This window comes from Lycium ferocissimum, chromosome 7 (assembly GCF_029784015.1).
Source record: "Lycium ferocissimum isolate CSIRO_LF1 chromosome 7, AGI_CSIRO_Lferr_CH_V1, whole genome shotgun sequence".
NCBI classification, from domain to species: domain Eukaryota; kingdom Viridiplantae; phylum Streptophyta; class Magnoliopsida; order Solanales; family Solanaceae; genus Lycium; species Lycium ferocissimum.
This window is the reverse complement of record NC_081348.1, coordinates 32,661,988-32,682,091: the sequence shown is the minus strand read 5'-3', so window position 1 is coordinate 32,682,091 and position 20,104 is coordinate 32,661,988. Positions and strand designations below refer to the sequence as shown.

At 34.5% G+C, this 20,104-nt stretch overlaps 2 protein-coding genes across 2 annotated transcripts; one reads left to right on the top strand and one right to left on the bottom strand.

The window, feature by feature from the left end:
* Nucleotides 1–7,161: 7,161 nt before the first annotated feature.
* Nucleotides 7,162–8,293, bottom strand: LOC132062719 (uncharacterized). Its single transcript, XM_059455238.1, has 2 exons — nucleotides 7,736–8,293; nucleotides 7,162–7,403 (listed from the first exon to the last, which is right to left on the bottom strand). The coding sequence occupies exons 1-2, from the start codon at nucleotides 8,151–8,153 to the stop codon at nucleotides 7,312–7,314; spliced, it is 510 nt and encodes a 169-aa protein (XP_059311221.1). The 5' UTR covers nucleotides 8,154–8,293; the 3' UTR covers nucleotides 7,162–7,311.
* Nucleotides 8,294–12,750: 4,457 nt separating this feature from the next.
* LOC132062136 (uncharacterized) lies at nucleotides 12,751–13,920 on the top strand. Its single transcript, XM_059454771.1, has one exon. It carries the CDS (start codon nucleotides 12,790–12,792, stop codon nucleotides 13,918–13,920), a length of 1,131 nt encoding a protein of 376 aa, XP_059310754.1. The 5' UTR covers nucleotides 12,751–12,789.
* The last annotated feature ends 6,184 nt before the right edge of the window (nucleotides 13,921–20,104 follow it).

Here is a 20,104-nt window from a genome sequence, read left to right as displayed (position 1 = left end):
TTGGCAATTCAAACCCGGGTTCATATGACTCTTTTCACTACGTTGGCATTTTTTTATCACTATATATGAAATCACTTTGGAGTTTTACACAGATTAGATCTTCAGTATATCATAAGGAATTGAGTCTCGTGATATATGTGCCCTGCAAAGTTATAGTGGCTCTACATGATGTGGACTGTAATTATTTGCAAAAGCATTATTGTAATGATTTTATACAATAAAGCTAATTCATGCAAGTATTTTGTCTTAGTCAACCTAAGTTTGCTAGATATTGTTCAGAGTCTACTGTTTGGGTAATATGGATGTTTATCCGGGAAATCATATCCGACTTGGAGAATTTTTGTTTCAGAATTATTCCCAAGCTACATATTTGAATAAAGTAATAATACAAGTCACAAAGTGCCATCCACGGCTGGGATTACATGCTTCATATAAAAGTTGAAAATACTCAGAGTGTCCAAATTTTCACCGTCACGAGTACTCCAAGACATGTCTTTAAGGTTCGATAAGTCTACACCACGACAAGCCTTGAAGTAGGGGGCATTTGTAGACATAAGAATTTTGTGGAATTAAAATCCATATTAAATTTGGATAAATTCCTAAGTTCATGAAATACCAAGTCCAAATCAAGATCAAATTATCTAATCCAAGACGTGGATTTAAAGTAAAATCCAATTATATTTGGGTTACTACATTGAGTTGGTCTTCACATGATGAGCCCCTGCTATTAGCCTAAGGTCCATGCACCACGTATCAAATGACGTGGCACGCCAAGAATCTAGTCAAGGACCAATAAAATCGTGCCACGTGCATAAGTGACATAGCATGCAGGGTCAAAATGAGAACCAATCAAATGTCGCCAAGTGTTCAAATGACATGGTTCAACCAATCATATATATACCCTAGCTCTCCCCTGCAACTATAAATGGGGGTCTTCATAAAGCCAAAACGGAGAAAAAAAGACATAGAGAAGCTCTCATCCGCAAGTCTTCTCGCGTACTAAGAAGTCTTCGCTCCAAGTGGTGAGCCGCAAGTTTCCATACCTCTACGTTTGTGTTAAAGCTCGGCTCCGCATTCGTAAGGAAATGCTCAACAACAAATAATCCGTCCATTCAAGAACAAGCAAAGCCTTGATTAACGGCCGTATCGTGAGGAGAAGAATCGTAGGATTACGTCTTTTTATTTAAGATTTCATAAAGATTGTAACCCCCAAATTCTTGAAATCAAATATTATTCTTTGTCGCTATTTTTCTTGTCTTGATTATTATTTTCAGGAACGAAAGATTAGTCGTTACAATATTATAATAAAATCACTTTTCAAAAAACATTATTGGGAGGAGATATTTCTTTTGTTAGAGGGGCAGTCCTGAATAATTAGGGTGATAAAAAGTATTGTTGAGTGAGGGATAAAATTTTATATCGATAGCCAGTAAAAAAGGAGAAGTTACATAGAAGGTGTAAGAATCCTCTTATATGGTGCATATGAGCTTTTTAAAAACAAATGCGCAGGTTGGATCTAAACTAAATAATCACATTTTGTTAAGATCAGAATATTTTTGAGTTGATCTTGTCTACTAACCGATATCGAAGGCTATCATTCGATCAGACAAATATGAAAATGACGGAGTGGTGTAGAGTTGACCAACTTATAGTCTTTGCGGAGCTTGGAGATGCACAACGAGAAAGAAAAACTAGCATGTGGGATTTGGTGGTGACATACACTCAATGTCTCAATCTCAAGATAAGCCCGTAAGATAACGGGCAATATAAAACTCATTTAAGATGAGCCCATGAGGTGATGCTCAATGTAAAACTTATTAGTCAGAGAGGAAATTTTTGATTGTGAAAATAAAATCTCATTCATGCTTGAAATGAAAATGAAGCTTTATATAAAGTAGAAACTACTCTTAAATGATGTGAGGCATTCATAATTTCATATCATAATATGTTAAAGGACTTAAGGGTCAATTTTTTGCACGGATTGCCCTTCTTTTTAAAATGGCTTTTTAAATTTTGCCCCTCATATTTGTGTTCTTTAAGTTTTGCCAGATATCTGCAGGAGTTCTAGGTTCGAACTCCCGTTCAGGATAAAATAAAAAAATAATTTCGCAAGACGGGGGGGGAGAGTGTACTTGGATCCAAGATACAATCCTTAAGGAAAAACCAAAGTTATCGGAGGGAAAGATTTTGCCTTGAGACTTTTTTTTTTTTTTTTTTTAACTTTTCAAGGCACACTTTTAGTTAAGGCATACTTTTGGTTATGCCTAAATTAAAAGATACCCCATAAGGCATAGTTCCTTAAGGAAAAATTTTGCCCCATAAGGCAAAACTAAATTATGCCTTGAGGAAAAGTTATGCCCCCTCGCATAACTTTAGTTTTTCCTTAAGGAAGTTATGCGGAGGGGGCAGACTTTGCCTCGAGACATTTTTTTTTTTTTTTTTTAACTTTTAAAGGCACACTTTTAGTTAAGGCATACTTTTGGTTATGCCTTAATTAAAAAGATGCCCCATAAGGCATAGTTCCTTAAGGAAAAATTTTGCCCCATAAGGCAAAACTAAATTATACCTCGAGGAAAAGTTATGCCCCCCCCTCCGGCATAACTTTAGTTTTTCCTTAAGGAAGTTATGCGGAGAGGGCGACTTTGCCTTGAGACATTTTTTTTTTTTTTTTTTTACTTTTAGTTAAGGCATACTTTTGGTTATGCCTTAATTAAAAGTACTCCCCATAAGGCATAATTCCTTAAGGAAAAGTTTTGCCCCATAAGGCAAAACTAAATTATACCCCTCCGCATAACTTTAGTTTTTCCTTAAGGAAGTTATGCCGGAAAGTGCAGACTTTGCCTTGAGACATTTTTTTTTTTTTTTAAAACTTTTCAAGGCACACTTTTAGTTAAGGCATACTTTTGGTTATGCCTTAATTAAAAGTCTGCCCCATAAGGCATAGTTCCTTAAGGAAAAGTTTTGCTCCATAAGGCATAACTAAACTATGTCTTGAGGAAAAGTTATGCCCCCTCGGCATAACTTTAGTTTTTCCTTAAGGAAGTTATGCCGGAGGGCAGACACTCCCTCCAGCCCTGCCTTGCGAAATTATTTCTTTATTTTATGCTTGAGCGGGGGTTCGAACCCAAAACCTCGGGTATCCAAGCTAAGGCAAAACTTAAAGACCACAAATATGAAGGGCAAAAATTTAAAGACCGCAAATATGAGGGCAAAATTTAAAGACCACCCCAAAAGAAGGGCAATTCTGCGAATTGCCCCTTAAGGTGGTAGGGGTTATACGTGGGCCCGTTGAGTTGGTTTTTTAAACACCAAACCAAACCAATTACGTCGGTTTTAATATTTATATACCAAACCAAACCAATAAAATTCGGGTTTTTCAATCTCGGATTTTCTCGGTTGTTCGGTTTTCTCGGGTTTTCGGGTTGTATGATTTTCTCGGTTTTTCGGTTTTTTTCGGAATAGTCTTGATACAAAACATATAACTTTTACTTCAAATATTTCTTTGGTCCTAGTAAGATACAATTATATAATTAAGGTGTTTCTTAAGAAAATAACACAAAATGTGAGAAGAGTGATGACATTGTATTAAAATATTCAACAAAAGCTAATATAATCGGTTAAAATAAATATTGCTAATTAACAAGCCATAAAAGAAAATGACCATAATCTGAAAATACTAAGTCATGCTAAAATAAGTATTACTTACATGACAAAGAAAAAAAACTTAAGTTATGTATTTTTACTCACGTAAATCAATTATGCAAAGCTAAAGAATAGATATCCAACATTATTGTCATTCCTAGTAGTAAATTGAATTTCTTTTGTTAGGATTAGTGTTGAGTTGGTTTTGGTTTGGACTTTATTTGAGTTACTAACATCCATAGGATATAAAACTTATTGACATTCAAAATTCTAAGTTCAAGCTTGAATAATATGATAATAGATAAAAAATTACGAAAAAATTTAAGAAATATTTATAAATTACTTTACAAATAAATATTTTTATGTATAAAATGTTTTAAAAATTGAATACATGTAATGTCGGGTTGGTTTGGTTCGGTTTGACTTTTTTTAGTTAAAACCAAACCAAACCAATTGTATTCGGGTTTTTTTTCCAACACCAAACCAAGTCAAACCAAACCATTAGTCGGGTTTTTTCTGTCAATTTCGGTTTATCTGTTTGGTCATTTTGTCGGTTTACTTTGTACACCCCTACTTAAGGGTATGATTTGTGGGAGGCTTCAGTTTTGTAATGATATTGGACGTACCTAAAAATATGTTTATCAAACTACAAATCCTAATCGAGGGTGATAGTTTTGGTCACATTGAATTCGGCAAATTATTGCATGTCAGTTGAGTGTTTGGATGGAAATCTTCAGCAGAACTGATTAAATAATAATTGGTCCATGTTACGTTACACGTGATTATTGGTTATCTGCGCTATATATGTCACATGCTTTTAGAGCTTCCTGGCACAGGAAAAATAAAAAGAAACACATTCCTTCCCCAATGAGATCAATTGGCTTCATTTTAGCGTTAGAAAAACTTGAAATTTTAGTACTTCAATAAAAGTAGACTTCAAGGTTAATTGGGCTATGCGTTTTGGATTATAATATTATTTGGTTACTGAATTCGGAATACAATATTATTTAATATGTTAAATAATTTTTTAAATATTAAAAAACATTTTGACTTAAAAATTACTGAGTTCAGCTGAATCTATAATTACCGTTGTGACTCTGCTCCTGATTGGAAAGAAAGAGGAGTTTGGGATTAAGCTGCAGGCTGAATTGAACAGCAAACTAGTACTCTATAAGTAACAAATATAGAGGACAATCAAGTAAATCTAGATGCAAGACGATTATAGAGACTAGAATTGTATGGAACTTCAAAGATATTGAAGCAGAATGTGTAAATATAAAGTATTCCATAGAACTTGAAAACTATTGATCGATCGAGAAGAAGCAAATCTACCTTCTGCTTCTGCAATATATGATTTTTAGTTTGTTACGTTTTGTACAAACCCGACGTAAAATAAAACTAAAATATGGTAGAATACCTTGGAATGTCATAAAACTAATGTAGGAGTAATGTTTTTTATTCATTTCATATTCGAATTTCGTCTAATCCTAATTATCTGCGGGACTTAACATTTTAATAGCATCAATCCCCCTAAGCAATCTCACATGATGTGAGTGAGATACAAGTGCTGCTACGTACGTGAATTTGTTAATTTCCTGCTACTAGCCATTTTTTGTTAACCCCACACATCTAAAGAGAATGTATTTAAGCTGTTCGCATTGTCGCGTCAGCAAAGGGAATCAAGATTATGAAACTGTCAAATTCAGGAAGCTAATCAGAACTAAAAATAATTCAAATGTGCGTGAAATAAAACGTGTTAAGTTTAGAGGAGTCGTGAGGTATCCCATTCCTTAAAATATTTATAAAGCAAAATTTGAAAGTGTCTAGCTAGTTTACCTGGAATAAGCATAAAATATTGATCCATAGCTTCATACTTGCTTGGTAATATTGACTGAGCTCGAGAAAGATTGAAGAGAGATAAATTAAACCATATCTTGCTCCATTTACGTTGGAGCTGCTAACTCTAACAATGGTATTGGGGGGATCGGAAGCATCATCAGAAACTCCAGTGGGGATTGGGTCATGGGTGTCCTGAAAAGCTCCTTAAATATGACCAACACCATGAATGAAATCCTTGCCCTTCGCCAAGGACTGCAAATGGCAGTGGATAACAATATTATGCCATTTAGGGTAGAAGTTGGCTCAAGTGAGATAATCAATATGCTCAACAATGGACATGAAATTTTTAACCCCATTATATTTTAATGCAGGTCTTTGCTAATGAAGCTGAGGAAGCCGTTGGTGCAACACATATACAGGGAGCAGAATAGAGTGGCAGATGTCTTAGCAAAGTAAGGAATGAAGGATAAAGTTTTTGATAGTCCTTCCAATGTTTGCAAATAAAGTATTTTGGACAGACATTTTAGAAACTACTTCTAAACGCTTTATTCTGGATTGTAATACTTTTGAGAAACTTGTAAACTATGAAGCTACATGGTGTAGAAAGAATGCTGCAACTGACAGTACTGACTATGCTAACTAGTTTTATTAATATGAAAGATCGTTTATATAGTATGGGGCTACATTATTAATCTGTATGCAACATTTAATTTCACCTCATAATATCCGTATATATTATTGTGTTATTCTTATAAGACATGAAATATGAGTTTCTTTACAATATTTTAAATCCTAGACCCTAATAATATTCCTAAGCAAAGCATCACAACACTGTGAAAATGACCGATTTTAACCAAATCTTCTTATTGTTCAATTCAAGGAAATTAAAAGAGGATAAGATAATGTGGAAGATTTATTGCCATAATAACCACTAATTAAATTACTCATCAGTATATCTTTCTCACGTTTTCCGTGTGATTTTGTACTATCATTGCGAATGAAAATGTTTACTTTTGCTTTTTTTTAATCTCAGTATCACGGATTCACGGTAATGCCAACGGCACTCCCTCGGCATGTACTTATCTGTATTCAATGTTTACACCAACTATGTCTTCACGTGTACTTTTATCACTAAATCATAAGTACTAATTAGTTAACACTCATTTTCATCTTAATTTATAGCTTAATCATGATAAATTAATATAATTTGATGTAACCATTACATATTGTTAAGGTTTAAATTAGTTAGGGAACACTAGAACATTCCGAGAAATGCAAAACATCAACCCCTTCTTCTTTTTTTAAGTGATAATGACAAATTAAAGAATCCATAAAGAATCACGAGAATATTATTGCACCTGTGATCATTGGCATTTGGCAAACTAACAAGAATCTGTAATTTAGTTTTACTAACCTAATAATCACAAATTTTAATTATATTAATAAATCAACCCCAAAACTTTCAAAATAATTTCCCTTAGGGCACAAAACATTCTTCAGTTATAGAAACAACTAGAAATAAGGAAGTAACATCTATCAACATCTTCAATTCTAGAGCAAAAGAAAGAAAGTGAAACTTATTTTTTGTTTACTATTATTGTTATACTGACAAATATAAGCAATCTACCTTTTGTGGTGATTAAGATGCATAAAAGGAGAAAAAATAAAAAACAGATGGAGTAAATAAGCATTCAATTCCATTTATATATAACTGAGCAACACATACAGACTTATATATATTTATACATCTTGTTTGTACCTACTCTTACAACAGAGTTTAGAAATCTACGTAATATTCTCGAATATCACTAACTTTAAATTCTAAATCAATTATCCTAACACGGAAGGTGATGGAAGCACTGAAAGAGCCACCACTTGTGCCCATTGTTTCAACCTCATCTTCACTTCCTTGGGATCATCACCTTCACAAATAAAACAGAACAAAATAATTAGAAAATATTAAAATAGCTACAATCACGCAGGGCAGAACTAAATATTACAAAACGAACTTAGAAGCTTTTACTTAGATTTTATATTTGTATAAGAAAATGTATTAAATTAATTGTAGGCCTATCTGATTTTTGGAAATTTATTATATATATATATATATATATAATAATGAACCTAGTAATTAAATGAGTTAAACTTCGAGAGTTAATTGAAAACTCATAAACTTTAAATCCCTCCGCGTCTAAAATTGCGTTTTTCAAAATTTTGGACTTTGATAAATTATTTCATAGAGATTTATTTTTACCTGGTTCAACAATGGACACAGAGCTTTCAACAGACTTCGGAGTTTCACACTCAGAAGTTCCCATCGAAACAGAAGAAGAAGATCTAGATAACTTATTCACAGCTTGATAAAGCTCCAAAGCTGGAAAAGCTTTAGTAAGCTTAGGATCCAAATCCGAATTCAAATCAAAACCAAACCCTAATTCAAAACAAGCACGTAGTTCTTCAAGATCCTCGTCGGTAACGCTCATTGAACGACGAGGTTCAGCTGCGGCGATGGTCATGTTACGGCGGTGTTCTGCGGCGGTGAGGCTCATGGAACGGCGGTCGGCGGCGAGACGCATACGATGATTGTTCCTACGTTTGAGCCAAGCTTCTTCACGTTGAATGTCGGGTGACCATGATTTGTATTTGAAGAGAGTTTTTTTGTGTTCTGACATTATTAGACCCACACGACACTGACAACTAGCTAGCGCCGCCTTTTTGGTCTGAAGATGAGACTTGATAAAGTTACAGAAGTTGATTTGCTTGGATATATACACAGTTGAGAGTGGGGGGTGGGGGTCAGGTGGGCTGGGCTGATCTTCGTATTATTATAATCTTACTAGGAACCAATTCAGTAGTATATTCGATTTGGGATTTGTGGTGGGCCCATTGATCTATTACTTGTACCTTTTTCCGCTATCACTTAGGGTCGAAGGTATAAGTTGGGATATTCCAAAGATTAATTTTTATGTCATGTTTGGTAGAAGGTATAAATTTATCCTGAGATAAAGATAAATTTATACCTTTGTATCAAACATGATATTAAAATTAACATGGCTGGGATATCCCACCTTATACCTTCTTATCCCACTTATATCGATTATTTTATACCATCTTTTAGATGGTATAAAATAATCCCAATAGATGAGATAAATTAGTCCCGGGATTATAATCCCGAGATAATTTCGACTATCTACCAAATGACTCCTTAGGAAATTACACAATACTCTCCTTTTTTCAAGTGACATGAACATATTTTTTTATTATTCCGTGCGAAGAAAATGACTCATTTTATTTTTAACAACAATTTATCTTTGTACAATGATCTATAGTCATATAAAACATATAGGCCTAATGCATATGTAATCTCCTAAACTTATCTCTTTTTTCCATTTTGACACTTCAACTAAGTGTTGTTCCTATTGAACCCCTGAACTTGATCTCAAGTGTGTCTATCAAACACAATCCGACTTACATAACATATATGATGAGTTTCAATTTTTTTTTAGCCTTGCACGTGAATGTCAATCATATCCTATGGGAAAAATTTAACCAATTAAAATACCCCAACCATTTGAAAGAAGTACACATAGTCATGTACCATCAACATCAAATTAGCAAATGCTTATCCTGCTTCAATTTTGTCACGACCCAAATGTCGCTAAGTCGTCCGGGCACCTACCATATCCCACCTCGGTAGGAGAACCCTTCCCTTGATCAGTTATACAATAATAATTACTAAATAAAGCGAAATTAATGAAGAGTCTAACATATATTATAGATACCAAGTGCGGAATTCCCAATTTCTAAATACCACCCAAGGAAAATAGTCAGAAATAGTACAAGAGCCACTGATCAACGTGTCTGAATAATACATGAGTCTCAAAACTAGAAATACTGTCTAAGGATCAAAGTAAAACAAGTAGCAAAGAAGAGGGTGGCGGACTCGTCCAATAAGCTCACCCTAGCAAGAACTCCGCAGATAGCCTCGAGATCAATGTCGAGGTGCGTAATTGTACCGATCTCGTACTCGCACTAAAAAAAACGAAGAAGGTGGTCGCACAAACACAAGTACTGGTAGATATCATAGGCCGACAACAATTAGCTAACATATACACAAGAAGAAAACTGAAGAATAGACATGCTCGCAATCCGATACAAGTAAACATCACAATCCAATATATCGGCAAATAAAACATTACGAAATCCAAGGCATAAAAGGATGATATGAAGAATAAATACGCAACGCAAGGCAATACAATACAATACAATGCAATGCAATGCCCGTACACACATTCTATGGCGGTGTAGATCGTCGCCCAACAACCATGACCCATGGGGGACTCGCGAAGTCCATATACCACTCTCACGATCCCGGTAAGGACCTCGGGCCTCGTTTACTCTCACGATCCCGGTAAGAACCTCGGGCCTCATGTATTTTCACGATCCCGGTAAGAACCTCGGGCCTCGTGTACTCTCTTCCTTATTATCACTTCCAATCAAGTCACAACACAACCATATAAGGCTACAAGCCAACAAATCAGTCAACAATACCAACCTAGTCCATCCCAAATTCGTACCCGAAAGCGTACATGCTTTCTCCGACAGTATCTAACTATACATATGTTTCGCTAATCGAAGTCTAACCAAAAAGGTAAGCCATAACCTACCTCAATGCCGAGCGAGTGCCACGAACAATCAAACCACTGCCTTTCCTTTACGTAGAGTCTCTAAACGATCAAAATCTATCAAATATGCGATCTATGTTAGAATACGAATCTAAGGACACCCATATTGCTATACTTATATTCAAAACCCAAAAATACACACCGAAAAGTTACCACGGATCCACAAGGATAAAACTGAAATTTTCTAATAATAATAATAAAATAAAAATAATAATATATATATATATATATATATATAATATATATATATATATATATATATATATATATATATATATATATAGTTTTATAACTTAAGCGTCATATATGAACGCTCAAATCATAAATTCTCAATTCTTAAGACTAGGACTCGAAACCTTTAATTACTCCAAAATCTTAACTTCAGATTAAAAGCTAACTTCCACAACTCAAATACCATGAATTTAAAGGTATACATACAATTCAATGCATCTAGTATTTAATTTCATAATCCTAATATGCTACAGTTGTAGTTGTAACATAATAATATATGGGAAAATCCGAAACTTGAACTAAGTGATGGAAACAGTACTTCAAACCAAGAAACAAAAATACATAGGAATCGTAAACCATACCCATTCGTTATTGCTCAATTACTAGACAATCATTACACTTAGCCCTCATATGATCGTGTAATCATTATGCCATGATGAATCCAACAATGCTCACAATATTCTAATAGCACCAAAAGCTAGAACCACAAAACACTCAATTGCTGTAACCAAAATAGTAAATAACAACTTGGCAGACTAAGGAATTTTGAATAAGATAACTTTGTAGTATAATTAAAGTCAGTCACGTAATAATTACAGTGAATATCAACAACAAAACGTAAAGGCCATCTACCTGATGCCTTTTGATGCCTCTTAACTGTTGTGCACGAAGAAGTTCATGGTAGTTTTCTTCCGCTATTGTGCCAAAGGGTTTCTATTTACTTTTTTCTTTCCTTGCCCAAAGTAAATGAATTATTTTTAAACCCTAGGCTTCTAAGATATATGGGTCATAAGAAGTGGGTTAAGCCCCATAACTTAATTACTTATTCATTTAACCATTTGTATAAAATATAGTCATTCCGTCAAATACCTTATTTACCAACCTATACCCTATATGTCTGAAACTCATATTCCTATGAATAACTATTCACACACATTAAATGAATATATTTTTTTTTTAAAATACCCGCCAATTAAATCACCAAGCTACCAATTCATGCACGTCAAGAATACCTTTTAAAACTACGGAAAGAGTATTTTAGCGGGAACAAGTTCGAACGTGTTAAACAACTAAGCAGGTCGTTACAAATTCCGAGAAGATTAAGAAATAGTAGTTTATAAGGAAAAATAATTTTATTGTTATCTAAATGACAATTAATAATGAGGTTACTATGATCTTATATAAATGATCTATATTATCAGTTAAAAAGTACATGGGGTTATTCTATTTTAATTAATAAAATGAAGTTAAGAAAAAAAAATTACTTCCCTCTTTTTTATTAGTAAATGGATTTTAAAAGAAGAGAAACAAGTTAAAATAAAAAAATTATTAGGAAAGAATGTGTTTAAAAAGAAAAGAAAAAAAATATATGTCAATTAGCAAAATGACATTTTTGACCCAATAAAGTAACATTAAGTGCATTTTTGACTCGGTAAAGTAACTACAGGGGTATTTTGGACCAAACTATTGGTGAAGGACATTTTTGCTCAATTTGCACAGTTTAAGGACATTTTTTACCCTTTTCTGTTCTTTAAATAACTGTCTCGTGTCACACCTATTCTTTAATAATGGTTCTTTTTCTCCTCTTGAATTTTAGATTTTTTATTGGACATAGTTACTTGCACGGAAGAGAAAATACTTGCTCATTAATTTCTTTTGAATTATAATGTCAACCTAGTGTGTTTAGCAAAAATTTTAGCATAGTAAATTAAAAGGTTCACCACTATCCTATTTCAGGTCATTATCATAATAAATACAGCCTCTAAACCCATTTATTATATAATTCAATTATGCACATTTGCGTGCTTACTTTTAGCAAAAATCTCCACATATATAAATTTCACCGGCGATGTTTTAAGTCAAGACTAAGCATGCTTAATTATTTTACCGTTGAACTAAAAAAGTGTTTAACGTTTGATGTTTTTTTAGTTTAATTTCTGTAATTAAAATAGGATTTGTAGTCCAAACAATTTAGGAATAGGTTTTCTAATTCTAGTTAAATTAGGTTTTGCACTATTATAAATATGAGTGTTGCTACTTAGTTTCTATAGACAATTATAGAGAACATTAGAATTATCAAGTTCCCTTACAAAAATCTCCTCTTCTTGAGTACGCATAATTTTTCGAAAAAATGGGATCTTATCAATTAATCAGAGAGAAGATTAATGATGCACGATTACTGTGGGATCTCGAACAAGGGAATGTGCCAGTTCAGACTAAAAATTTCTCTCCTAGCGTTGAGATTATTACAAGTGATGGAACAAAAGACAACAATAATGTTGAATTGTCTTTGCAAAAAATTGCTTCATCACCAACATCAACTGGTTCTAGTGTTGCAGGATGTGGTCGCGTTCTTTCTCTTGACATTTTTCGCGGGCTTACTGTCACGTTGATGATATTTGTGGAATACGCTGGTGGAATTTATCCTTCCGTGAATCATTCACCGTGGAATGGTATAACCCTGGCGGATTTTGTCATGCCATTTTTCCTCTTCATTGTTGGGGTGTCACTTGGACTCGCGTACAAGAACTTGCCCTGCAGACTGACTGCAACTAGAAAAGCAATGCGCCGCGCTTTTAAGCTTTTCGTCATTGGCCTCTTTCTTCAAGGAGGCTATTTTCATGGCGTAAAAGATCTAACTTATGGAGTGGACGTTGAGAACATCAGATGGATGGGTATGTTGCAGAGAATTGCAATATCATTCTTGGTAGCAGCAATGTGTGAAATTTGGCTCAAGGCTACTAAATATAAAGTCAACTCAGGACAATCTTTGCTGAAGAAATACCGCCTTCAATGGGCCTTGACTATAATTGTCACTATTGTATACCTTTCTTTGTTCTATGGTTTATATGTTCCTGATTGGGAGTATCATATTCCAACGGACGCATCACAAATATTCTCAGTGAAATGTGGTGTACGAGGAGACATTGGGCCAGCATGTAATGCTGTAGGAATGATCGATCGAAAAATATTGGGAATTCACCACTTATATACCAGACCTATTTACGGACGATTAAAAGAATGTAGTGTCAATTCTCCTAATTACGGTCCCCTTCCTCCAGATGCTCCATCATGGTGTCACGCCCCATTCGATCCAGAAGGACTATTGAGCTCATTAATGGCAGTTGTAACTTGCTTCATTGGTCTACATTATGGGCACATTATTGTCCATTTCAAGGATCATAAAGTTAGAATTCAACAATGGTTGATACCGTCCTTTTGTCTTGTTCTAATGGGTGTAATATGTGACTGTTTTGGGATGCATTTGAATAAGGTGTTGTACTCATTCAGCTATATGTGTGTTACTGCTGGTGCTGCTGGATTTCTCTTCACTGCAGTCTATATGGTGGTTGATGTATGGGGCTATAGAAAATACTGGACCATAGTACTGAAATGGATGGGAACGAACGCGTTGCTGATTTACGTTCTTGTATCGGGCAACATCTTGCCGGATATTTTACAGGGATTTTATTGGAGACGACCTGAAAATAACATTCTCAGATTAATTGGTATCGGACATTAAAAGTAGACAAGCAATTGGTCTACTTGATTATTTTTTGGCGGTAAGTGAACTTCAAAGCTAGTACTGAGGCAAATCTTTCCATCTTATGTGTAACACATAACATTAATATTGCTTCTAGTTGGGATTGTTAGTCAACTGTTACATTAGTTAGTCTATTTTAAGTATAATTCTATAGTAGTGTTTTAGATTAATGATTGTAACTCATTCATGCTTGTTCATCAATTACTTGGTTTATTAATTAACGACTTCTCATCATCTATTTTCTTTTCGTTTGCAAAAAACAAAACTAATTAACCCTTCAGAGAGGGTCAGGAATTGAAGATTTATTATATTATATGTATAAGATCAATAGTATCACATAGATCTTTTATCAATGTTCAATTGCACCGCAGATAGATGCTAAACATAAAGTCATTTTTTATGTCACCGACACCTTAATCTAGTGATGAAAATTGAATTAAGGAATCAAGAGGTTTCAAGTTCATATATAATAAGGTATACGTTCCCTTCAAATATTTGCACATACAAGTGAATGTTTTATAGCACTTCTACTACTCGAACATAAAAGCAAAAAAGAAGAAGAGATAAGCATGTCAAACTCCTGCAAAACAGACAGATAAAGAATATCATTTTTTTGCGCGGAGTGCCCTTCTTTAAAGGGTCTTTTAAATTTTGCCCTCATATTTTGCGTGATCTTTAAATTACGCCTTATCGCTTTTTAATTTTTGTCCTTCGTATTGCAACTTTGAACTTTCGCGTCGAAATAATGAGAGAGTTCGAACCCCCGCTCAAGCATAAATTAAAAAAAAAAAATCGCAAGACAAAGGTTAAATAGCGTGTATGCCCACCCCGCATACTTTTGTTAAGGAATTACACATTTTATGCCGTGACCGATACCATGCCTCTAGTACCATAAGTATGTCCGCATAACTTTGATAATTCCTTCACAAAGTTACGGGGGCATACTTTTAACGGGCAAACTTTTACGCCGAACTCCAAGATAACTAATGAAATTATCAAAGTTACGGTTAATTCAAGATACTTATTGGCATAGACCGATAACTTTGTATTCCTTCACAAAGTTACCTTGTATACTTAACGGGCAAACTTTTAAATGATCAAGATAAACTTTTGAATGAATTATCAAAGTTATGTGCATACTTATGCCAAGTCCGCCATAAGGCATAAGATGCCGGTCCGATAACTTTGTAATTCCTTCCAAAAAGATAGCGAAATTTAAACTTGCCTTACGAATTTTTTTTTTTAAAATTTTGACCGCACGGGGTTCGAACCCTTAACCTTATGTTTTTTGATGTTTTAAAGATTTCAAATATTCAAAATTTAAAGACCACCCCAAACGAAGGGCAATTCTGCGAATTGCCCAAAGAATACTAAGGGCTTAAGGCCCAAATGCTGTGTAGTTGCTTACCGGCCCAGTCTGTATTGGTGTTCCCAGAAAACAGAGAGTCCATCTGTTAACTAACCCATTTAAATGGCCCAGTGGAAATTTATACTCGAGTCCAACTAGTACCAAGGTTCCTTCCAAAGTTGGCTCTTAAAATATAAAATAGGGTTAATGACATCTTTGGTCCCCAATTATTGATAGACTCTAATTTTTGTCCTTGTAATATCTGCCCAAACAGATTAACTTTCAATTAATTGAAATGTGCACTTTTTATCCCTTTGATTGTGATATTCACAAATTTACCAAAAAAGATTAACCGTTCCAACATTAATTACTTATGCGTTGATTTAAAACGTGTATTGTTACTCCATATTCAAAGAGTAGTATAGCTCTAAAAGTAGTCAAAATATAACTTATAAGTAGGGGTGTTCATGTTTTGGTTAAAAACCGATCCGAATCGTAAATCGAATCAAGCCGTATCTTGGAAATTTGTGTCGTTTGCGTCATGAGTAACCAACATGTAAAGCGATATGAAGCCCTTATAAGGTTAAGAATGTTATCCAACAATTCCAAGTATGTACCTTAAGGTTTCGTGGTCATACGAAGCTATGAACCAAGTTTGTCGAAAGATTGAATTCGATTTCGAGAAGATTTCTTTGAGTTATACGTTGTGTGGTAATGCCTTGAGGGGAAGTTATAGGGTCTCTTAGATGGTTAATGAAGTTTATACGAGTGCTAAGAAGGTTCCATAAGGATTGGAGGTCAAACGAATCGAAAAGAACGTGATTTCGCAAAAACGGAGAAATTAGGGCAGTGTGTGGTCGCACATTGAGTGTAATAAGCGCATACTGAACACCAACTCCCCATTTTGGGTGTACTCACTGGCCAACACCACCCCCAAGTGGTGGAGAGAGTGTGCGGCCGCACACTTAGTGTGCTAGGCCGCATACTCACCGCCAATTGAGTCGGAGAGCGATTTTTGCCACCTTTTTAAATCCCCAAGGACCTCATTTTCATTCCAACCTTCCAGACTTATTCCCCACCTCTCTAGAGTCTTCTTGGGAGTTCTTGATGGTTCCCTAACATTCCAAACCTTTCCGTATCATCAAGAGAGAAGATCAACATCAAAACCCAAAGGTAATCCATGGAAGGTGATAATTCTTGCTTCCTTTCAAAGTCAGGGAACTTGATCTCGAGGAGTCGAGTGAGGTGAAGATCTTTGATTATAAGGTATGTTCTTCATTCTATTCACATGATTGAGTTAATATAAAGGTTTAGTGACCCTTGGAAAGGAAAAGAATTAAAGTGGAGAAGTTATAAATGTTGAAGTGAAGAAGATGACTTTGAGATGAACTTAAAAAGGGGATTTTGGGTAGATTTGAGATTGTACTGAATGTAACTTCTTGAATATGATATTGTGGATGTTGTTGTTGTTGTTGTTTGGGAGTTGATTTGTAATTTGGTGGAAGTTGATAAAATAGGGGAAATGCTGCCCAAATCTTGTTAGTTCGTTAATAGCACTAGTTTGAACTTAGAAGTGTTTTCAAGACTTAACCTTGGTATGAATCCTCTTGAATGTAGACTTTTCAAACCTTGGAGAAGAACGTTAAGTAGTTAAGAAGACGTAAAGGTATGTAAGGCTAACCCTTATTTCTAAAGGCATGTTTTCCCTCGTTAATCTATACGTGATATCCATGATATTCTTATTCCTATAACTGCTATAAGCTCATAATCCTCGAGATTCTCTTGATATTGTTGACAATGTTCCTTGTGATGATAATGACAACGATTATGATGATGAGTTCAATTCTAGAAATGCCATTTAAGATATTCACAATGTCCTAATCCTAGAGATGCTAGAAGTTCCTAACTTCCAATATCCTTGAAATACTTTGGTAAAAGCTCCTGATAGTGATGATGATAATGATGATGATGATAATAGTAATGATGATAACGATGATGGTGATTCAATAATGAAAATCGGGGGTTTACCGACTTTATGTCACCCCGATAGTATTGTCACGTTTCTCTTAGATACTTATGTATGTCATAAATGTATGAAGCTATGTTGTGACACTGAGCTTATATGGCCGGGTATGATATCTATTGCGCGCGCACCACTGCAGTTAGGTACGGACAACACCGAGCCTTGCTATGGCTGGATATGGATGACACTGAACCTATATGGTCGGGTATGGTGTCATTATATGTAGATGTATGAAATGTTTCCTTCAAAGGAAGGTTAGGTAAGCATAACAAACGTCTTAAGAGGTATAAATAATTCGTTTATCTCATGTTATTCTTCATACTTGTATCATGTTATTATTCATGCCTTATTTACTCAGTACATTGTTCGTAATGACGTCCTTTTGTTTGTGGACGCCGCGTTCATGCCCGCAGTAGATGTGGAGACACGCACTGCACCGCCGGCCGGCTTCAATGATTGCATACAGTAGGTGTGTTTCATTTGATCCGGAGCCGAAATAATTGGTATTATTCTTTTGGTGCACATATACGGGTACGGCGGGGTCTGTCCGTCTTTATGATTTTATGCAAAACTTTCCAGAGGCTCGTAGATAGTCGTGTACAATTAGGTATCTCTCACCTTGTCACCATGTTATATATCATTTTGATAGCCTTGTCGGCTCGGTATATACGGGCATAGTTGATGTACGTATATATAAGCGTGCCTTAGTCCGACGGAAATTGGTTTTGATGCATGGAAATTCATGAGTTAGCCATGTGGCTCACCTAGATACGATTATGAAAGTATGATGATAAAGGCAGTTAGTTCCGGTGTCCGTCCCGGCCCTCCAAATTGGGTCGATGACACGAACCAAACCGATATTTACTCGGTTTGGGTTTGGTTTGATTTTAATTTTTTAAAAATCGATAATATTTGATTTGGTTCTGGTTTTACTAAAAACAACCATAAGAAAAAATTGAAGCGAACCGGTAATTTTATACATAATATATATATATACACACACACACACAATACATTAACTTTTATAGATACTTTTAAATAATTTGTATACTTTTTAAGCATAATTTTATTTATCTCTAATAAGCTAATGAACTTTATACCTTAAGCTGATTTTAAAAAGAAATCCATAAATTCAAACTCATTTATTCAAAGAAACTACTATGAGATTTACCTAGATTTATTTTTTGTATTTCTTATAAACTTTATTCACTTAATTAAAATTTATAAATCCTAAGTCATTTTCTCCATAATCTAAGAAAACTATAGCTACCACAATAAACGGGTAATAACGAATTATAAGTTGGAAAAAGATAAAAATTTCTCTCCTAATTGTAGGGAAAAAAACATCAAAGAGAGAAACACCATTAGTTTTCTTAAAAACCAAAAAAATCGACCCAAACCGAAGCGAACAAACTACAACCAAACCGATGCATATGTGTTATATTTGGTTTGGTTTGATTTTAATAATTTTAAAAATCGATTAGATTGGTTTGGTTTTGGTTTTAACCCAAAATCAACCCAAACAGACCCATAAACACCCCAGCATATAAGGACCAAAACACATATTTTTATTAACTGAAGATTAAATGTATTGAGGTCATATATTACAAGAAATAAAATCATAATATACCAATGACTCAGGAACCACAAGTGCTATTATATCTATAAATTATAAATAAAATAATATTTTTATTACAGAAATGGTAGGTATAATTGACTCAAGTTTTTTCACCACATTAGAGGGAACTTTAACCGAAAAAAGAAAAGAAAAAAATAGAGCATGACATCTCTTTCGGAATTGATAAGCTTTTTTATTTTTACATGGAGTGGAGATAAATTGATAGATCAATTTAATATAGTATTATTGAGGAAGGAGAGATTGGAGAATACCTATTTCTCAACCACATTTTGAGCATTTAACTATTGGGATCAGAAATTTGCTGCCCCAATCGTCACTTTAACGCTTTCAGTAGCAATGATTGACTCTTGAACAGTGCGTGTTTGACTAATAAGGAATGAGATATGGCTCACTACTCTTCATATTATATTATTGAAGCTAAGTGGATATGCCCACACCTCCAGATTTACTTTTCACATAATTTCTTTTAAAGAAAAAATATCATGGACAAAGGCCACAAAATACAAATCGTTGAGGAATCTAACTTTCTGCTGGTGTCGGTTAAAATGCACCCATCTTTTACTTTGGCATAAATTCTAGCAGAACCACAAGTTTTGTGCACGTAGATAAAGATTGGCAGATTTTACCATATTTTTTAAATAATGTTGTTTTGGATCGCAATTGTAAGATTAACATTTATATATGCGAATCCTTATTGTCACGATTTGGATAGATAAAGAGAACTTAACTGAATTTTATTACGCTAGCAATATAAACCTGAAATTTAATGTTCTTTACCCACTTCATTAACTATTGGATCATATTATTACGTGCAAGATTTCACCACAATTATGACATTAATGACCAGACTCGTATTTTTTTTCCACGCGTGACTCGTATCCACTATAATATGTCCAGTACTGTACGTTCGCACCTATTCTTCTATATCTTCACATGCTTTGTGGTTTATCCACAGATGCATTTTACTATTCAAGTGCAGAGTATCAATTACTCTACGCAGTTGGGCAGTAAAACTTATCTAAAAATAAATAAAATAAACGGTTGGCTGGCCATTTTCTTGCTAGCTGAATTCGATACCAAGAAGTGTTTTCATGCCAGCAACCTGCATCGACTCATTTAAATTCTCAGAGAAGAAATCAAATCAAAATTTTTT